Source organism: Canis lupus, chromosome 29, assembly GCF_003254725.2.
Source record: "Canis lupus dingo isolate Sandy chromosome 29, ASM325472v2, whole genome shotgun sequence".
NCBI classification, from domain to species: domain Eukaryota; kingdom Metazoa; phylum Chordata; class Mammalia; order Carnivora; family Canidae; genus Canis; species Canis lupus.
In genome coordinates, this window is record NC_064271.1 from 41,902,604 (window position 1) to 41,921,106 (window position 18,503).

The 18,503-nt window shown below is 45.3% G+C and overlaps 1 protein-coding gene and 2 long non-coding RNA genes across 16 annotated transcripts in view; 2 read left to right on the forward strand and 1 right to left on the reverse strand.

Moving 5' to 3' along the window:
- The window catches only part of LOC125753992 (uncharacterized), a 32,354-nt gene extending 14,413 nt beyond the window's left edge, over positions 1 to 17,941 (reverse strand). For 6 of the 8 annotated variants that reach the window (XR_007407116.1, XR_007407122.1, XR_007407119.1 and 3 more), the window contains exon 1: positions 17,637 to 17,941. This is a non-coding gene — a long non-coding RNA (uncharacterized LOC125753992). Of the gene's footprint in view, positions 1 to 987; positions 3,770 to 17,636 lie in introns of those variants that run through there. The other 2 variants (XR_007407121.1, XR_007407120.1) reach the window with 1 other exon arrangement.
- On the forward strand, positions 1,135 to 6,021 carry LOC118352825 (uncharacterized). Of its 2 annotated transcripts, XR_004810608.2 has the most exons (3): positions 1,152 to 1,392; positions 3,740 to 3,889; positions 5,170 to 6,021. It is a non-coding gene; the product is annotated as an uncharacterized LOC118352825 (long non-coding RNA). The 2 variants fall into 2 exon arrangements; XR_004810609.2 differs by lacking the exon at positions 3,740 to 3,889 and having other exon boundaries at positions 1,135 to 1,392.
- MTDH (metadherin) overlaps positions 16,839 to 18,503 on the forward strand; it is a 56,758-nt gene continuing 55,093 nt past the window's right edge. For 2 of the 6 annotated variants that reach the window (XM_025433697.3, XM_025433696.3), the window contains exon 1: positions 16,843 to 17,278. In XM_025433697.3, coding sequence (XP_025289482.1) covers positions 16,892 to 17,278 — 387 coding nt within the window. In that variant the 5' untranslated portion in view covers positions 16,843 to 16,891. Of the gene's footprint in view, positions 17,279 to 18,503 lie in introns of all 6 variants that reach the window. The other 4 variants (XM_049103892.1, XM_025433698.3, XM_025433693.3 and 1 more) reach the window with 4 other exon arrangements.

Here is an 18,503-nt window from a genome sequence, read left to right on the forward strand (position 1 = left end):
CTGAAGGATTGCTTTCAGTAGTAGAGAATTCATGTCCCTAGAGCCAGAAGGAAGTTTTGGTATCTCACATTTGTTAGCATCCCTAAGGACTGTAGCAGACTACCAAATGAAATATGAAATGGCTGGGGGACACGTGGAAGACCCCTCAAAGGATCCCAAGCAGATAGCTATTTAAACCTGGTCTGGTATATTAAACCCCTCAGCCATAGTGGCGCTGGAGTCGAACAAGATGGCCATCCCAGTGGCCACTGATTCCTTACCACCGGCTGAGAGGTTCTGAGGCTCTCAAATGGACCAGAGCAGAAGAGCATCATGTGATTCTTCTCCCTACTAAGTTGGCACAATCTCTTCCTGACCTTTCCCATAGTCTTTCTCTTCAGGCCACCAGAACCCAGGCTGGTGCATGGGCCCTCCACGCTTCCTGACACTTCACTTGTCCTCATGCTGTGTTCTTCTCCCTTTCCCAGGCAGGCGAACCGTCCCACACCAGAGCACCTGCCCGGATACTAGAAAACACTGCTTCCCTTTAGAGAAGCTGTGGCTAAGCTGGACGCTGATGATGCCCGATGACCAAGTCTTCCTTGTAAACAAACTCAAAAGCACTTTCTAAGGTTCAATAGAGAAGCTTCAAAAAAAAAAAAATAGAGAAGCTTCATCTAGAAAGCCTTGACACCCACCACATTACACTCTTTACTGAAAACTTGGATACTCAAAGCATCTAGTTTTTACAGTAACACTAATTCAACCATAAATTCGCAAACAAAGGATAAGGCAGAAATTATCACTCAGATATGTTCCTAATTGTTCTCAAAGGGTGTTACTCTAAATAAAGCCAAAAGCCAATCTTTGAAAGTCAAACAATAAACTTGCGAGTTATAAGCAGAGCTTCCATTACCGAGACCCATAAATTTTATAAAATATTTATAGTACATCTTTGGGACTTGGTATTTGACAACGTATTTTCAACATTTTGCTCAGGATGCTTACTTCTGCCTCTGTTTCTTTTTTCTCCCCTCACCATTGAATCCACGTCCAACCAGCTTAATCCAATGAGCGTTCATCTGAGACTGAAGAGTCACAACCTTTGGCATGTCATATCTGTCTTCCCATATTCCCTCAGGCGATGGAATCCCAAGTTTTGCCTCGGTATTCACACCCTCTCTTGTAGCTAAGTGTGGCCATATGACTAATTTCTGACCAATGCAATGTGAGCAGAAGCGACAACTTCTGAGTTGTTCTTAAATGGAAAATATGTCTTTTCATTCTGTCTCCTCTTCTGCCATCCTGGTGCCTGGACATGGCGGCAAGCCGTCTAGAACAAGCAGATGGGGGTAATACTTGATGGATACTTGTGGTACCGCAGGATGGAAGGAGCCAACACATCAATATTAGGTGAGAAATAAATCAGACTATTAAACGAAAATAAAATTCTATATTGTTTAAACCTCTGTAAGTCTTTGTTAAAACAGATCAATGTGTATCTTTAATTGAAACACCCTACAATTTCAATTTCAATTAGATTACATTTAGAATTTTTGCTTTTGGTGACTCATTGCTATTTCATGTTCACTAGTTGTTGAGAGTATTTAAGTTAAGGAGCAACAACACATTCAAAGAATTATACAAATTTCTGTACAAAGAAAGGTGATAACTTTGCTAAAATTGACGGACATTGATATCATCTAATAATTCAAAAGGATCATTTTATTGGCTGATTATAAAAGTCCACATCCAGTGAACAAATCCTATGCTAAAAGTTATGCACAATACTGTTTATTCATGAAGAAAATGAACATAGGTTATGGGGGGGATGCACTGAAACATTTTACTTTTGGTGGAATTAGGGTAAAAGCTAAAAGACTGTGTTTCCATTATCTGAGATAATATCCTGTTGCTAAATCCTCTTAGTAGATGTAAACAAATTACTCTAATTCTATATTTAACAACCTGTTGAGTTTCAGTTGTGAAGTTGGCTAAGAGTAGTTGGTTCAGAAGAGGTAATGAATATGTTCAAAAAGTCTCAGACCTAAACTGAGCTACTGTAACTACCAGCAATTTCAGAAGGTAGATTGCTTTTCGATGCAAATTTCCACTCCCAATAACTCAGCTAGAAAGAGAACTAGGTGTGAAAGGACATTATGAGTCATTTCTATTAGAATTATGAAGATAAGAAAGCAGTCAGGAAAAGAGGAATCATCTTAAAGCAAAAGGCACTCAGGACTAGAAATTTTATTCACTGTGATGCCCACTATGACTATAATTTCTATTTTCTATTGTAGCTCCCACAAATGAAAGCAGTAAAGGGAGAAGTAGGATTATTAAAAAAGGAGAAGAAATGTGTGTCTCCAGTCTTTCCAATTCACTTTGGGCTACCAAAAATGGGGTGAGAGTGCTAAGTCAGAAAATAAAAGCCATGAATGTTGCTGGAAGAGAAAGGAATCACATGGCCTCCAGGGAAACCTTAAGGGACACCTGGGAGAAGCTACAATAGCTTTCAGTTTCACAAACTGTGAGCAAATCCTAAGAGGCATCTCATTTCAAAATGAGGATTCATAGTAATAAAGTCTCTCAATTTCTCTATTTTCACCAATGGGATAGTGATCACCATGTCACTTAATCACTGGATGTCAGTCCTCTATGATTCTTGCCTCCCCTTTATCCCATCTTCTTATTGTCACACTCATTATCTCCCTTTCCCTTTATTTCTACCACCACTAAGATAGGCATTTGGTACTTCATGCATCAGACCATTGAAACAGCGTCCCTTCCACTTTTTTCTCCAGTCACTATGTTCATTAATTCATTAATGGAACAAGTATTTATACTAATAGGCACTGCAGTACGTGCTGGGGTATCACAGGACACAAGTCGGACATTCGTTCCAACCCCATCGGGCTTATGTTCCAGCAAGGGGAGAGAGTAAATCAACTTATGGTATCTTGTCCTCCAAGACTCTACAGAACAATCCCAGATCTTTTGTGTTTTGAACTGAATTCACCACACACACTCACACACACCCCTGCCCCACTCCAAATTCCTATGTTGAAGCCCTATATTTGGAGATAGGGCCTTTAAGGAGGTAACTGAGGTTAAATGAGGTCATAAGGGTGGCCACGATCCTGTAGAACTGATGGCCTTATAAAGAAGAGGGGTACCTAGCTGGCTCAGTGGTAAAGCATGCAACTCTTGATCTCAGGGTCGTGAGTTCAAGACCCACATTGGACATAGTGCTTACATTAAATGAATAAATGAAAGTATAAATAAGTAAATAGAATAGAGAATAAAAAGAGGAAGAGGCGCCAGAGCTGTCTCTCCCTCCACGCACACACAGACAGAAAGGTCATGTGAAGACATCAGGAGAAGGCAGCCATCTACAAGCCAAGGAGGGAGGCCCCAAGACAAACCAATCCTGCCGCCACCTTGGTCATAGACTTCCAGTCGCCAGAACTATAAGGAAATTAATTTCTGTTGTTTAAGCCACTCATCTGTGGTAATTATTTATGGCGGCCCAAGCTGACTAAAGACATCCTGTCACTCTTTTCCCCACCGCACAGGCATTGTTCTTAAACGCCAGGTCTCCTCTCCAGTTAAGGAAAAGCCTCCAAAGATACCCCATTTCTCTATTTTAAGCCTTTGTTCATGTAGGTCCTCATCATCACTCTACTCGACTGTTTTAATAAAGAATTTCATCATTTCTTAAGGCGCAGTTGTGGGCAAAGTTCGTTAATCTCTCCCTTAGCGCTTCCGGCCAGTGACTGAAGTGTCTTCAGAAGAGGAAGCTGTAACTAAAGCACTAGTGGGGGTTTTCCCACTCTCGAGGCAGACAGAGCGCACAAAGGCAACTGGAGAACCTCTTAAGGGCAGGAACCCGAAGGTGGTTGCCTGCTTGGTAAGTTGGCAGATGTCCATCCCTTTCACAAACGTAGATTCATTCGATGCCAACAGAAGAGCAAGAAGCTGATCGTTATTTTGGACAAACTAGATACAACTATGAAATAGTATTTTAAAGTGATTACGTATTCCATTTTACAACTTTTTGTTTTTATTTTCCAGGAAAATAATGCCATAAAATATTTATCTGAAAAAGATATGTTATTTATCAAAAAATATTCTTTTTTGTACTGAAGTGGTTGACGTTGTCATATAGTCACAACGTGACACAACAGGGTGATGAGGATTAAGGGTCACAACATGGACAAAAGGAATTTCTCCAAATAGCAACCATACTTCACATTTGCAATTCACTTGCACTATATTCTAAACTTTTTTTTTTTTTTAAGATTTTATTTATTTATTCATGAGAGACACAGAGAGAGGCAGAGACACAGCAGAGGAGAAGCAGGCTCCCTGCGGGGAGCCCGATGTGGGACTCGATCTCGGGACCCCAGGGATCACCATCTGAGCTGAAGGCAGCCGCTCCACCGCTGAGCCCCCCAGGGATCCCCATATTCTAATCTTTAACAAAGCATAGCGTGCTCACACAATCCCACACACACGCACACTGACTTCAAATAAGTCATCAACTTTAGGACTTATTAGATGTTAGTAAGGCCACATTGGAGTAGTAAACTTACTAACTGACAAAGTTTTGTTTTGTTTTTTTAGATTACAGTATCGGTTCCTTTGTGAGCTTTTGAGTATTTGAGGTTCCTAATTTACATAAACACTTTGGCCTTTCCCAGCAAGCACACCTGTGTCTTTCCTTTCTGCTCAGCCACCAGAATAGCTACTCATTTTTATGGACATGAGGTCTCAAATGAGGTTTGAGGTATTATATCTTTTTCCTCTCTTCCGGCAGAGGCTACTCATCACCTTCTAAAGAAGTTTTCCTTTAAGTAAGAAACGTTTCGCAGGTTCAGAAATAAATCTTAAAATTTAACTGGAACTTTAGTAGCCACTGGTTATATTAATAAATGACATGGGCTGGCATATCTTCAAATTTAGTACTGGCATTATTCAGCAAAGTGGGCCTCAATGAAACATAATAAATATTCTAAATATTTATTAAATAAATATTCTAAATAAATATTCTAGCTTTTATGAAGCATTTCCCAAGAAGGCTTTTTAAATGTAAATTATACTAACTAATATATATTACCCAGAAAAGATCATCCTCTTGGGAAAAATTTTCTAGGGGTTAATGATAAACTTCTTTCCAATTTTTAAAAGGTAAATGAAAACTTCTTTTAGGAAGAAAGAAGAAAAGAATATTTCAGAGGTTGGCCTCTCTGGACAGATTCCTCCTGTGATCCTGCTCATGTGTGAAGCCCAAACATGTGCCATATAAAAGAGTTCCCACTGCTTCAGCCCTATTGGGTAGAGAGACAATGAATGATTTTGTGTGATTCAGAGTTTGTTTCCATTCTTAGTCACTGTTCAGGTTTTAAATGTCACCAAAACTCAATGGCTTCTCTGAGCATATTGACACAGCTATGCTATTCTGTTTCTATGTTTTTTGAGATTATATATCTGATGTGGTGCACAATCATTCTGTAGGTTAAGCTTCAACAAAGAAAAAAAGAACTTATTTTATTCTGATTAAAAGGGTAATATATGTCCATATAAAATATTCAAACAATTCTGAAGATTATATAGAAAAATGTAGGAACCACCTAAAAACTCTAGTTCCTAAATGTGACTGTTGTAAACTCTTGTAAAGATTTTGGGGACTATCTTTCCAGATGTCTTTCTATTCATGTATACACAAATACACATTCTAAAATATTGATGAGCTAATATTAAGCATATTAGTTTGTAACCTGGTTTTTTTCACTTAGCATGTGGCTTTCCATGTCAGTGGATAATTGATATGCATAGATATGTTATTTTCTTTAATGGCTGCATAGCATTCCTATCCTCGTATATGTCACAATGTATTCAAATAATCCTTCTTTGGGTTGCTTCTAATTTTTTGAGAGAATAAACTACAAGGTAATGACTATGTGATTTCACTTTTGTGTACCTGTCCAATTATTTCCTTTGGACAATTTCCTAGCAATAAACTTTGCTGGATCAAACATATCCACCCTTCAAGCTTTTGATTTTTCTTAAATCCATATTGCCAAATTGCCTTCAAGAAGTATGCACTCTCAAAAAAAAAAAAAAAGTTTGCACTCTCACCAACACTTTGTGAGAATGTGTGTTCCCCCACGGCCTTGCAAACACTAAGTTTTGTCCATCTCTCCAACTCCGGCAATGTAATAAGTCTATTAGTTCTATTTCTGTCTAACAAATTACCATAAACACAGCAACTTAAAACACATACATTTTCTCTTGGGGTCTGTGAATTGGGGGTTCAGGCACAGTTTCACTGGGCCCCCTAAGTTCCCTCACAATTTTCGCTGCAATCAAGGCATGAGCCAGGGCTGGGGTCTCGTCTGAAGGTTTAAGTAAGGAAAGGTTTGCTTTTAAGCTCACTTACATGGTTGTTGGCAAGATTCAAATCCTTTGGGGTTGTTGGATTGAGGGCTGCAGTTTGCAGCTGACTATCGGCCAGAGGCTGCCCTCAGTTCCTTGCCACATGTGCCTCTCCAACATGGCAACTCACTTCATCAAAACCATCAAGGGAGTAAGTCAACTAGACAGATGGAATTCAGAATCTTTTGTAATATGATCATAGAAATGACATTCCCTTGGGGCACCTGGGTGGCTCAGTGGCTTAAGCTTCTGACTTGATTTTTGGCTCAGGTGATGATCTCAGGGTTGTGAGATCAAGCCCTGAGTGAGGCTACGTGCTGGGTGCGGTGACTGCTTGAGATTCCTCTCTCCCTCTCATTCTGCCCCTCTCCCCCTCCTCTCTGTCTCAAAAAAGAGAGAAAGAAAGAGAAAGAAAAAGAAAGAAAGAAAGAAAGAAAGAAAGAAAGAAAGAAAGAAAGAAAGAAAGAAAGAAAGAACATTACCTCAATGTTGAGATCGTCTATTTGTTCTTAGAACCAAGTTATTTAAGAAGATGGGATTATACAAAGCCATAAATACCAGAAGGCTGAGATCATTAGGGACCATCTTGGAAAATGTCTACCGTGGTCCACCCTCTGTTCCCCAATGATTCACATCACTTCCACGTGCAAAACACATCACCCTCTCCTAAGGTCCTCATGAGCATCATCCCATTACAGCATCTGCTCAAAGTCCAGAATCTTTTTATCTAAATTAGGTACAGCTACAGATGAAGCTACTTAGGTGTAGTTTTGTTAATTATACCTCCTGGAGCATGACTCTTTTTAATTTGGGGAAACTCTGAAAGAGATGATTTTTCTTCCTCCTCAACACCTATCATACAATGGTGTGACAGGCAAAGGAAAACAGCTCTTGGCATTCCCAATCAATGTGGGGGAAATGTAGGTATGAGGGCCGCAGTGGTGCAGAGCAATTCAGAAATACATCTCTGCGAATGCTAGATGTTCTCTGATTAGGCTTCAAGGTCTAGGTATAATTCTCTGTGGTTCTCGGCTCCACCCTCTAGACTCTTGGTTCCATATTCTGAATTTCTCTGTTCCTTTTCATGAAAGATAGTACAAGTTTGCCGTGCACATAATTTTTGTCAGCCTGCCTCCTGCCAGTAGAGTTTCAGAAGCCCAACACCTTCTCTTCATCTTGTCCATCTTCTCTCTGTCCCATTCGGTCCAAAATGGCAGTGTTTTGGGTGATGTAATTTTCTCAAAAACTGTGTGGGTCAGCTGTGAATTTCTGTGGAGTTGATTCCACTGGACAAAAGTCAATCCAAAATCTCTTCGGGGTAAGACCTTCTCTACTTTGGGCCCCTGTTGATGTTGCTGAAGAAAAAATGCCCATGAACTTCCTAGAGGACCTACGGGTTGAGAGGTTTCTTGAAGCTTACCTTTAATCTCTCCCAAATCTCCTTTATGTGACTGAATTGTCTGATCTCTTGATCTTTCTGAGGGTCTGTTGTTGTTGTTGTTTTGTTTAAGATTTTATTTATTCATGAGAGACACAGAGAGAGGCAGAGACATAGGCAGAGGGAGAAGCAGGCTCCCTGCAGGAATCCCGATGTGGGACTCGATCCCAGGACCCCCGGGTCACACTCTGAGCCGAAGACAGGTGCTCAACCACTGAGCCACCCAGGCATCCCTCTGTTTCCAAATTCATGTGGTTCTTGGCAGACTTAGTTCTTTCTGGTTCTTAAAACTGAAGGTCTTGTTTTCCTGCTGACTGCTGGTAGGAGGCCACCCTCAGTTTCTTGCCCCATAGGAAGAGCTTTCTCAGGGAAATTCACTTTACCAAACTAGCAAGCAAAGAGAAAAGAGTATCTTCTAGCAAGATGGCAGCTATAGCTTGTGTAATATGATCATCCTTTACCATATTCCATTTGTTAAAAGTAGGTCATGGGTTTCTCCCAAGCTCAAGGGCAGGGGATTACACTTACACAAGGATATGCATACCAGGAGTCAGGATAACTGGGGGGCATCTTAGAGTCTTTCATCCACCAAATACTTACGCCTTCAATTAGGGAGACATTTGCATCATGAATAAATGTCTATTGTGTTTTCATTCACATTAACCTGAGTATTGGGGCACCTGGATGGCTCAGTTGGTTAAGCATCTGACTCTTGATTTGACCTCAGGGCCATGAGATCCAGTCCTCACCAGGCTCCATGCTGTGCATGGAACCTGCTTAAGAGTCTGTCTCTCTTTGTCTCTTCCCCTCTCCCCACCCCACCTCCTGCCTGCGCGCGTGCACACACACATTCTCTCCCTCTTAAATAAATAAATAAATAAATAAATAAATAAATAAATAAATAAACAAAACCCACAGAAACAAACAAACAAAACTCCATGATTTAGTTGGTTAAACATCTGACTCCTGATTTCAGCTCAAGTCATGATCCCATGGGTCCTGAGATCAAACTCTGTGTAGGCTCTGCTCTCAACAGGGAGCTGGCCTGAAGGTTCTCTCCCTCTGCCCCTCTCTTCATTTGTGCTCACTCTCTCTCTCTCTCTCTCCTCCCCCTCAAATAAATAAATAAATCTTTCTAAATAAATAAATAAGTCCTGACATTTACCATGTGCTAGGCATTATACTAGTTATAAGGTGGAAGTTCAATAATGAGCAAAGTTTCCTGTTCTCACGAAAATCATAGTCAGAGGAAGAGAGAAAATAATTCTATGAATAAATGTGAAATTACAATTTTGACAAATGCTATGAGAATTTGTGGTGCTATGAAAATATGTAACATGAGGAAGTGACCCAATCTGGTGGTTGGGCACAGCCTGTAGGAGGATGTTTCGAGATACGAAGAATGAGCAGGAATTAACCAGGGAAAGCCCAATGAAGAGCAGATAAAAGGGGCTTATAAGAGCAGAAAGCATCAAGTGACTAAGCAACGAAAAGTGTGATTAGAGCAAAGAAACCAAGAGTCACCTCCAAATTCTCATCTGTCCTTTGGAATTTACACCTATATATTCACCTGATTATTTGATATCTTCATCTGGATATTTTGCACTCCTCAAAATCAATGCATATAAAACCATGCTACTGATTTTGGCTTGCCAAACTTAGCTCTTTCCCAATATTCTCTAGTTCAGTGAATGACATCACCATGTGTCCTGCTGGAAGTGGGGAACCTAGGAGTCACTCCTGACCATTCCATCTTCCTCAGCCCCTCACCAAAATCTGAAGGACTTGATCACTAATCACAGCAGCCTCACCACAATCCAGATATCCCATATTCTCTTATGTCCCAAGCCTTTACTTTTGCTGGTGTCCATGCTTAGAAATTCATCTCCACCCCCTCCCTTCTCTTCTTAGCAACATCCTACTCGTCCTCCAAGACTTGCCCTAAACATAACTGCCGTGGACGTTCCACCTTCCACCACTTCTGTGCAGAAATAATCTCCCTCTCCTTGGTGATACCAAACACTTTGTGTACCTCATCACCCCTGTTACAGGTTAGGATCTCTGGGAAGCAGACTTTGAGATAGATCAGCATATAAGGAGGTGCTCTTGGGAACAATGCCTGTGGAAGGGAGAGAAGGAAGTAGGACTGGGCAGAGGAAAAACTGAGCTGTGATGCAGTGCTAACAATTCTCAGTCGAGCCATGGAGTGCTCTGGGGCTGGGATAGTCTTTAAAATTGTTCCAAGTCAGAGCAAGAAGGCCAGGACTTGATATCCCCCAGGCTGCTGAGTGACTGGATATGGGCCATCCCTGGAAGGAGACATGACCTTGGCTGAGGATCTTTTGTTTTCTCTCTTTCTTTCTTTCTTTCTTTCTTTCTTTCTTTCTTTCTTTCTTTCTTTCTTTCTTTCTTTTTTTTCTTTCTTTCTTTTCTTTCTTTCTTTCTTCTTTCTTTCTTTCTTTTTTCTTTCTTTCTTTCTTTCTTTCTTTCTTTCTTTCTTTCTTTCTTTCTTTCTTTCTTTCTTCTTTCTTTCAGATTTTAGTTTTCTATTCATGAGGGAGAGGCACAGGCAGAGGGAGAAGCAGGCTCCCCGCGGGGAGCCTAATATGGGACTCGGCCCCAGGACCTCAGGACCACAACCTGGGCCAAAGGTAGATGCTCAACCACTGAGCCACCCAGGCGTCCCCCAGCAGGTTTTCCTTAGTAATCTTCCCAAAAGTCGGACACCTAACAGATGTCTTCTGTTAATGCTCCCAGAGTTGAGGAATAAGTCCCTCATTATTGAAGGGGCATCTGGGAAGGCATCACAACATCCAGTATAATCCCAATGCTCAAATCGACTTACTACAGCAATACTCTCTTGTATTTTTTTAAAGATTTTATTTATGTTTAAGTTTATTTCAAAGCAATTTGAGAGAAATAGAGCCAGAGAGCACAAGTGGGGAGTATGGCAGAGGGAGAGGGGGAAGCAGACTCCCCTGTGAGCAGGGGGTCTAGGACCCCGGAATCACGATCTGAGCTGAAGGCATAGACTTAACCAATGGAGCCACCCAGGTGCCCCAATATTCTCTTGTATTAAGACTATTTAATAAAGGGACCATCATACTCACTAGGTTCTGAGATTTCTGAAGACAATACACATTTAAATCAGAGTTGTGATTTCATGAAAGTACAGTGAAGATACGATTAAAGAAACGACCCAAAAACATGTGAGCCTGATTGATGAAACCAAATGCCAATTTCTTCCTATACACCAGGATTTTTCAACTTCTTAATTATCATTTCTCCAAATGCCTTTTTAGATATTTTTCCCTAATTACCACCTATGAAATTTTAATGCTATAGATACATTGCATATCTATGCATCTAGTATATTTTATCTCTGTGTTATACATTCTTAAAAGTATTTTTTTGCCCTGAGAACCAGTCATTTTCACCCCCATGGGAGCAACATTGGTCCTTTAAGAATGCATGATTTATACCAATAAGTGTAACTTAAGAGGATCAGAGAGTATTTACATCAGCTCTTCAATCCATTCTCTGTTATGTAGCAGAGTCTATATAAGAGGCCACACGGGTGTGCTGTGCAGGCATGAAATCAGTGCAAAGGAAGTTAGGTGACCTTAGCAGTTACTCGTGGAGCTAAGATGGTCTGATACCCTGTTCCCTCACTGTAAGATGATAGTGACCCAAGAGTTGAGTAGTCAAGGGAGCCCCCATTATTTTGTCAAGCTTCTGTGCAAATTATTGCTTTAGTCATTTAATTTTTGTCACTTATATTTAATTATAAGGTATTTCTGGCAAATAAAAAGTAGGGATAATATAAGGAGACTCTTGTACCCATAACCTAGTTTGAGATAAAACATTATAGATACATTTGGTGTGCCCCCCACACCCTGTATACCTCAACCCAGTCTCATTTTTCTCTCACTCTCCCTAGAAATAACCACTATCCTGAATTTGTTGTTCATTATTCCCATGCATGGTTTTACATTTTTATCTATAAACCTGTTTTTTGAACTTTACATCATACATGTTATCAGAATGTAAATTCCTTTGCTACGTTTATTGTGGCATGGCATCTCACTGGGTGAACCTTTGGCATTTGTTATCTTGTTCAGTCTTCTCTGCTTCCCTGGCCACTACATCCATGCCTCAATCAGTTTTTACTTTCACACAGGTTCTTAGCATATCTTCTGATCTTTTAAAGAGACTTTGATATATCCTGGCCCTTTGAGCAATGCATTTATAAATCATCTTTCAGCTTAGGACAACTTTTTCCCTTAAGATTTTATTTATTCATTTGACAGAGAGAAAGAGCACAAGCAGGGGGAGTGACGGGAGAGGAATAAGCAGACTCCTTGCTGAGCAGGGGGCCTGATATGGGGCTCGATTCCAGGACCCTGGGATCACAACCGGAGTCAAAGGCAGATGCCCAACTGACTGAGCCATCCAGGCGGCCCCTCAGTTTAGGACACTTCTGCAGATAATTTCACTATTTACTAATTATGACCAATTTATCCTGAGGATAACCCTTTCCTAACTATAGTTCCAAAGTCTTGGCACACTCAACTGTAGTTTCCTGGTTTACCATAAAATCACCCTCCTAGGTATACAATCCTGTGGGCCAGGAGTTTATAATGGCAACCATCTACATTTTGAAGACCCAAGTCTACATCATCCTTTCATCAGCCCTCAAAGATAAGTTACTTGAATGGAAGCTTCATGCCCTGTTATAGACTGAATGTTTGTGTCCCTGCTTCAAATTCATATGTTGAAGCCCTAACCCGCAATGTGACTGTAATTGGAGATAAGGCCTTTAAAGAAATAATTAAGGCTAAGTGAAGTTATAGGGTAGGGCTCTGATCTGATAGGATTAGTATCTTTATGAGACACAAGAGAGCTCACCGGCCTTTTATTCACCTCTTGGGACACAGCAGGAAAGTGACCATCCACAAGCCAGGAAGAGAGTCCTTACCAGAAACTGACCACGACGGAACCTTGATCCTGGATTTCCAGCCTCCAGAACCGTAAGAAGATAAATCTTTTGTTTTACGTCCCTAGTTTATGGACTTTTATTATAGCAGCCTGAGCAGACAAATACACATTCTAATCCCAAGAACCCATCACACAGTATACTGAAAAAGAGGAGAAGCCAAAGGGTCAAAGGCAATGGGAAGACTGGGCTCAAATCTGAGCTTGGCCACTCCAACTCTAGGGTATGACAACCTTTTAAAGCCTCCTTTTTCTTTTTCTATGAAATGAGAGACTTTAAGTAGAACCTCTTCAGGTCCCTTGAAACTTCCTAATTAAAAGGGTTAGATTACATATTGTGGGCTATGACTCAGGCAATTACACTGCCAGGATGCTATGCTTAAGAAGTAATTATGGATAGTCACAAAGATTTAGTTATAAGTATGTTCATACCAGAGTTGCCATCAATAGCATAAAACAAAAACATACACTAGACCCTGTAATCTAACTATCCAACAATAAAGTATGTTAAATTACAGTAGAGCCAGATGATAGAATAAGTGAATACTTATTGTGCTTTTGTTTATAAACATCAAGAATAGGGGTGCCTGGGTGGCTCTTAATCTCAGCACAGGTCTTCATCTCAGGGTCTTGAGTTCAAGGCCTGTATTGGGCTCCATGCTCAGTGTGGAGCCTAGTTAACAAAGAAGTATCAAGGATATAGTATTGAGAAAACTTGTTTTTCAGAATTATAGATTGAGGGTGCCTGGGTGGCTCAGTCGGTTAAGTGTCTGCCTTCAGCTCGGGTCATGATCCCAGGGTCCTTAGATTGAGTAGCACATAATGCTCCCTGCTCAGCAGGGAGCCTGCTTCTCCCTCTGCTCCCCCTCGTGCTCCCCGCTCAGGGTCCCCACTGGTGCTCTCTTGCTATCCCAAATAAATAAATAAAATCTTTAAAGTAAAATAAAATCATAGATTGGCAAAATTTAGTTAGAAGTCTTCTCAATAAGAATAGAACATCCCACTGTTATAAGGATCTGAGCTATGCAGGTCACTTTTTATAAAGTTCTTTGAACTGCTTTATTGAGGTACAGCAACATAAACTATAATATTTAAAGTATACAATTTTATAAGTTTTCACATACATATATATATAACCGTCAAACCATCACTGACTCCCTGAGGTTTCCTGGTACCCCCTTTGTCATCCTTCCCTCCCACTTCTCGCTCTCATCCCTTCCCCTGAGTAACCCTTGATTTGCTGTCACTACAGTTTGCATTTTCTGGTTTTATATAAATGGAATCATATTATATATACTTTTTTTTTTTTGCCTGGTATAATTATGTTGAGATTCATCTGTGTTGTTGCATGTATTTATAAGTCGTTCCTTTTTATTTCTGAGTGACATTCCATTGTATGAGTCACTTTGACACTTAGAAAAAGCAGTCTTTAATTCCAACCCACGTTTCAGGTAAAAGGTTTCAGAAAAATTCCACATTTATCTTCATTTTCCGAGGAATTAGGATTCTGAATAGATGGGCTTTATCAAGTGACATGAATGTTCATGACTACAGTAAGTGCAAAACAGTAAATAGTGTATGACCTTATTTCTGTTTTTAAAATATAAATATACGGGCAGCCCGGGTGGCTCAGTGGTTTAGTGCCACCTTCAGCCCAGGGCCTGATCCTGGAGACCCGGGATGGAGTTCCATGTCGGGCTCCCTGCGTGGAGCCTGCTTCTCTCTCTGCCTGTGTCTCTGCCTCTCTCTTTCTGTGTGTCTCTCATGAATAAATAAATAAAATCTAAAAAAAAATGATAATAAAATAAAATATAAATACTTGGAGGAATGACTACAAAATCATATATGAAAAATGATACTTGTATTACTAACTATATTTTTAAATATATTTTCACCTTTTTTTAAAAAGGTATTTTTAGGGACAGTCACAGCAAAAAAGGAAAGGTGACATTATTTTACATTAACCAATACTTGCTACGCTGTCAAAGGAACAGGCAAGCCCTGCTACTACCATTTGTATAATAGCTTAGTTCACAGATCCACAGGTGTAAACCTAGAATGGGCAGCTGAACTTCTTAGGACAGTCATCATCTTTCCTGTCTCTGGAGACAAACTGTTTATTTTCATACATACAAATGGAATTGGGAACCTTTTAGAGTTAAAGCAGATCCCAATGTCATCTGCTAAGTTTTTGGCCTTGTAATTTACACTGTCTTTAATTATAAGTCTCTATAAAGCTCAGCAAGAGTAGTGGTTCATTTTTATTATTCATCACTTACAAAACTCCCTTCCACCCATTAATCACAACATGCATTACAGCACTGTTGCAAAGTAGGCCAAAATACTCTTTAATACCTTTTTTGGCCTTGGGTGCTTATTATATCTTACCCCCTTTTTCTGTTGAGAGAGCCTGTACAATTGACGCTTGAAGAACGTGAGTTTGAAATGCCTGGGATGCCTGGGCCCACTTACACAAGGATTGCTATCAGTAAGTACAGTGCTGCAAGTGCATTTCCCTTAGGATTTCCTCAATCGCATTTTTTTCTGCAGCTTACTTCATTCTAAGAATATAGTGCATAATGCATGTAACACACAGCATGCGTTAGGCGACGGCTCCTGTTCTTGGGAAGGCCTCGAGGCATCAGCAGGCTCTTCCACCCGCTGTCCAGGCGGCGGTGCCCCGACCCCCGAGTTGTTGGAGCGTCATCAGTGTCCAGGCCACTCTCGGCCCTTGCTTACCCGCTGTTGGTTGCTCAAGCCCGGCCAACCCCGGCCGACCCCGCCTCTGTACCCCGTCGCAGGGGGCACTGGGAGAGCGCTGGGGCTGTGCAGGGTGGGGGCCAACTGACCTCCGATATAGATAAATAAACTCACATGCTGCTAAAAAAAAAAAAGAAAATCAAAAAAGAGGCACTTCACTTCTTCCTAAGCACCCAGAGATGGTCAACACCGGTCAGAACAACGGCGCTTTTGCAAACTCCTCGTGCAGAGCTGCACGAAAGCTTAACCCGACCCGCGGGGAGGCAGCGGCCCGACCCGTGAGCAGCCGCCGCCCCGGGTCCCCCCCGCTCCGCAGCCGCAGGACGGCGCCGCCCCGGGCTTCCCAGCCTCCGGGGCCCGGCAGAGGCCGGCCAGCGACGCGCCGGTGCTGGACCCCGGGACCCCCGCACCCCGGGACCCAGGGCAGCGGCCGAGCCCGCCCAGCGCCGCTCCCCAGGGAGAGAGGAGGGCGCAGCCCCGCCCCCGAGGCCGAGGCCCCGCCCCCGCCCGGGGCCCCGCCCCCGCCCGAGGCCCCGCCCCCGCCTCCCGCCGAGCGCCACGTCTCTCCGCGCCCAGGCCCCAGCGGCCCGCAAGACTTCCGGCGCGAAGCCCCTCCCAGGCCCCGCCCCTCCCTGCGATCCCCGCGCCCCGGACTCCGCCCCCCGCCGAAGCCCCGCCCCCGCCCCCGCCCCCGCAGAGCGCCACGTCTCCCGCTTCCAGGCCCCAGCGGCTTCCCGCGCGAAGCCCCTCCCAGGCCCCGCCCCTCCCTGCGCTCCCCTCGCCCCGGGCTCCGCCCCCCGCCGAAGCCCCGCCCCCGCCCCCCGCAGAGCGTCACGTCTCCCGCTCCCAGGCCCCGCCCCGCTCCGCGATCCCCGCGCCCGGACTCCGCCCCCCGCAGGAGCCCCGCCCACGTGACCCGCCCGGGGCCCACGTGACCCGCGCGCCCCGCCCAGGGCGCCCACGTGACCCGCGGCCGTCCCCGCGCGCGGCGTGGATCGCGGCCCGAGCCGCCATTGTTCCGCGAGCGCCGGCTGCGGGGCCCGGCCCTGGCGCCGAGACGCCGCTTAGCGGCCGCCGCTGGAGACACGCCGTCCCGCCGCCCCGTGCCCCCGGCGGCCGAGCGAGGCGGACGCGGCGCGGCTGCGAGCCCCTGTCCCGGCGGCGGCTGCCGACCCCCGGCCCCGGCCCCGGCCCCGGCCCCGGCCCCGGCGCGAGGGGCGGCCGCGATGCGCTGGGCCTGAGGCCCCGGCCCGGCGTCCGCGCGCCCGCGAGCGGGGGAACATGGCCGCGCAGGGCTGGCAGGACGAGCTGGCGCGGCGCGCCGAGGAGGGCTCGGCCCGGCTGCGCGAGGTGCTGTCGCTCGGCCTGGGCTTCCTGCGCAGCGAGCTGGGCCTCGACCTGGGGCTGGAGCCGCGGCGGTACCCGGGCTGGGTGATCCTGGTGGGCACCGCCGCGCTCGGGCTGCTGCTGCCGCTGCTGCTGTGCTACGGCTGGGCCGCGGCGTGCGCCGGCGCCCGCAGGAAGCGGAGGAGCCCGCCCCGCCGGCGGGAGGAGGCGGCCCCGGCCCCGGCCCCCGCCCCGGGCCCCGACGACGCGGGCCTGCCGCGGAGCCTGCGGGGCGACGAGCCGAAGAAGCGGAGCCGCAAGAAAGCGCCCGACAAGCCCAAGGTGAGCCGCGGTGGGGCGGCGCGGGGCCGGCCGGCAGCGGGGTTACGGGCCGCGGGGTGGGGGGGGGGGGCTGCCCGGGCCGACTCGCGCCCCCGCCCCGCCCCCGCCCGGGGGCCCGCCCGCCCTCGCGGTCGCGGTCGCGGTCGCGGCCGGGCCCGGAGGGGGGGCGGGTGCGGCGGGGATGACGGAGCAGAACGGGGCCGCCCCAGGGTCGGGCACCGCCGGGCCGCGCCGTCCTGCCGCGCTCGCCGTCTTCGCGTGGTGTCCCCCGTAGCGGTGTGTTCCGGGCCTTACCGCCGCGCAGAGTTCGGAGGCCGTGCACAGCCACAAGCCGCCCCTGGCCTATTTTTATACGCACCGCAGTAAGCTCTCCGCCCCGCAGCCGGGTAAAGTAAGTGTGACCCCGGCCGTGCTGCGTGGGACGCGCTGGTGTGTGTCGGCGGTGAGAGGCTCGCGCGTAGGAGGTGGAGCCAGCCCTGGAGACCTCGGGGAGTAACGCTCAACGCCGCAGCGCACAGTGCACGGACCGGACGGCGAGGGTGCTGATGAGGCCTGGACCCGGGCGGACTGATTGCATTGAAGGGATCGAGGAAAGGCGCTGGGGAAAGTGCGATTTGAGTTCAGGCTAAAGCAGTGAGTGTGTTGTCGATGCCACGACCAAGACTGAAGTCGGTACTGAAGAAGGGACAGGTCAGTGCACCCTGAGGCCCACCTAAGTGGTGACGCTCTGCCTGCTGATTACGAGGACGGAAGAAGCTTACAAAAGCTAGAAGACGGTACAGCTTTATCAACATGAATTATTCTACCTTGATTAGGAGAGGAACTAGAACGATGTGGAACATGATATGATTAAATTCATTGAGGTTACCGGAAAGTAACGCTATGGTCGACATAGAGAACTTGGCTCCAAAGTAAGCAAAGAAGGTGATCTTGGAAAAACTACATGCATTAGTAAGGCCAGACGCTGCGTGGGTGAAGCAGGTTGTGAAAATTTCCAAGCCCTGTTTGGGAGGTCTAGAATTTCAGATAGACTTGAGCGGAGAGACAGGTGCTCCAGGAGCCCAGCCGGAGCGCCTCGTAACACTCAGACGACCCTCTGCAGAAGGAACAGACGCCTGTGAAAACTTGCACTGTGAAGAATACTCATCAGACTTAGGACTCGCTCCTTCTCTTTTTCACTTTAGTTAAGAAGTGGGGCAGTGAATGAATAAATAAATCTAACATC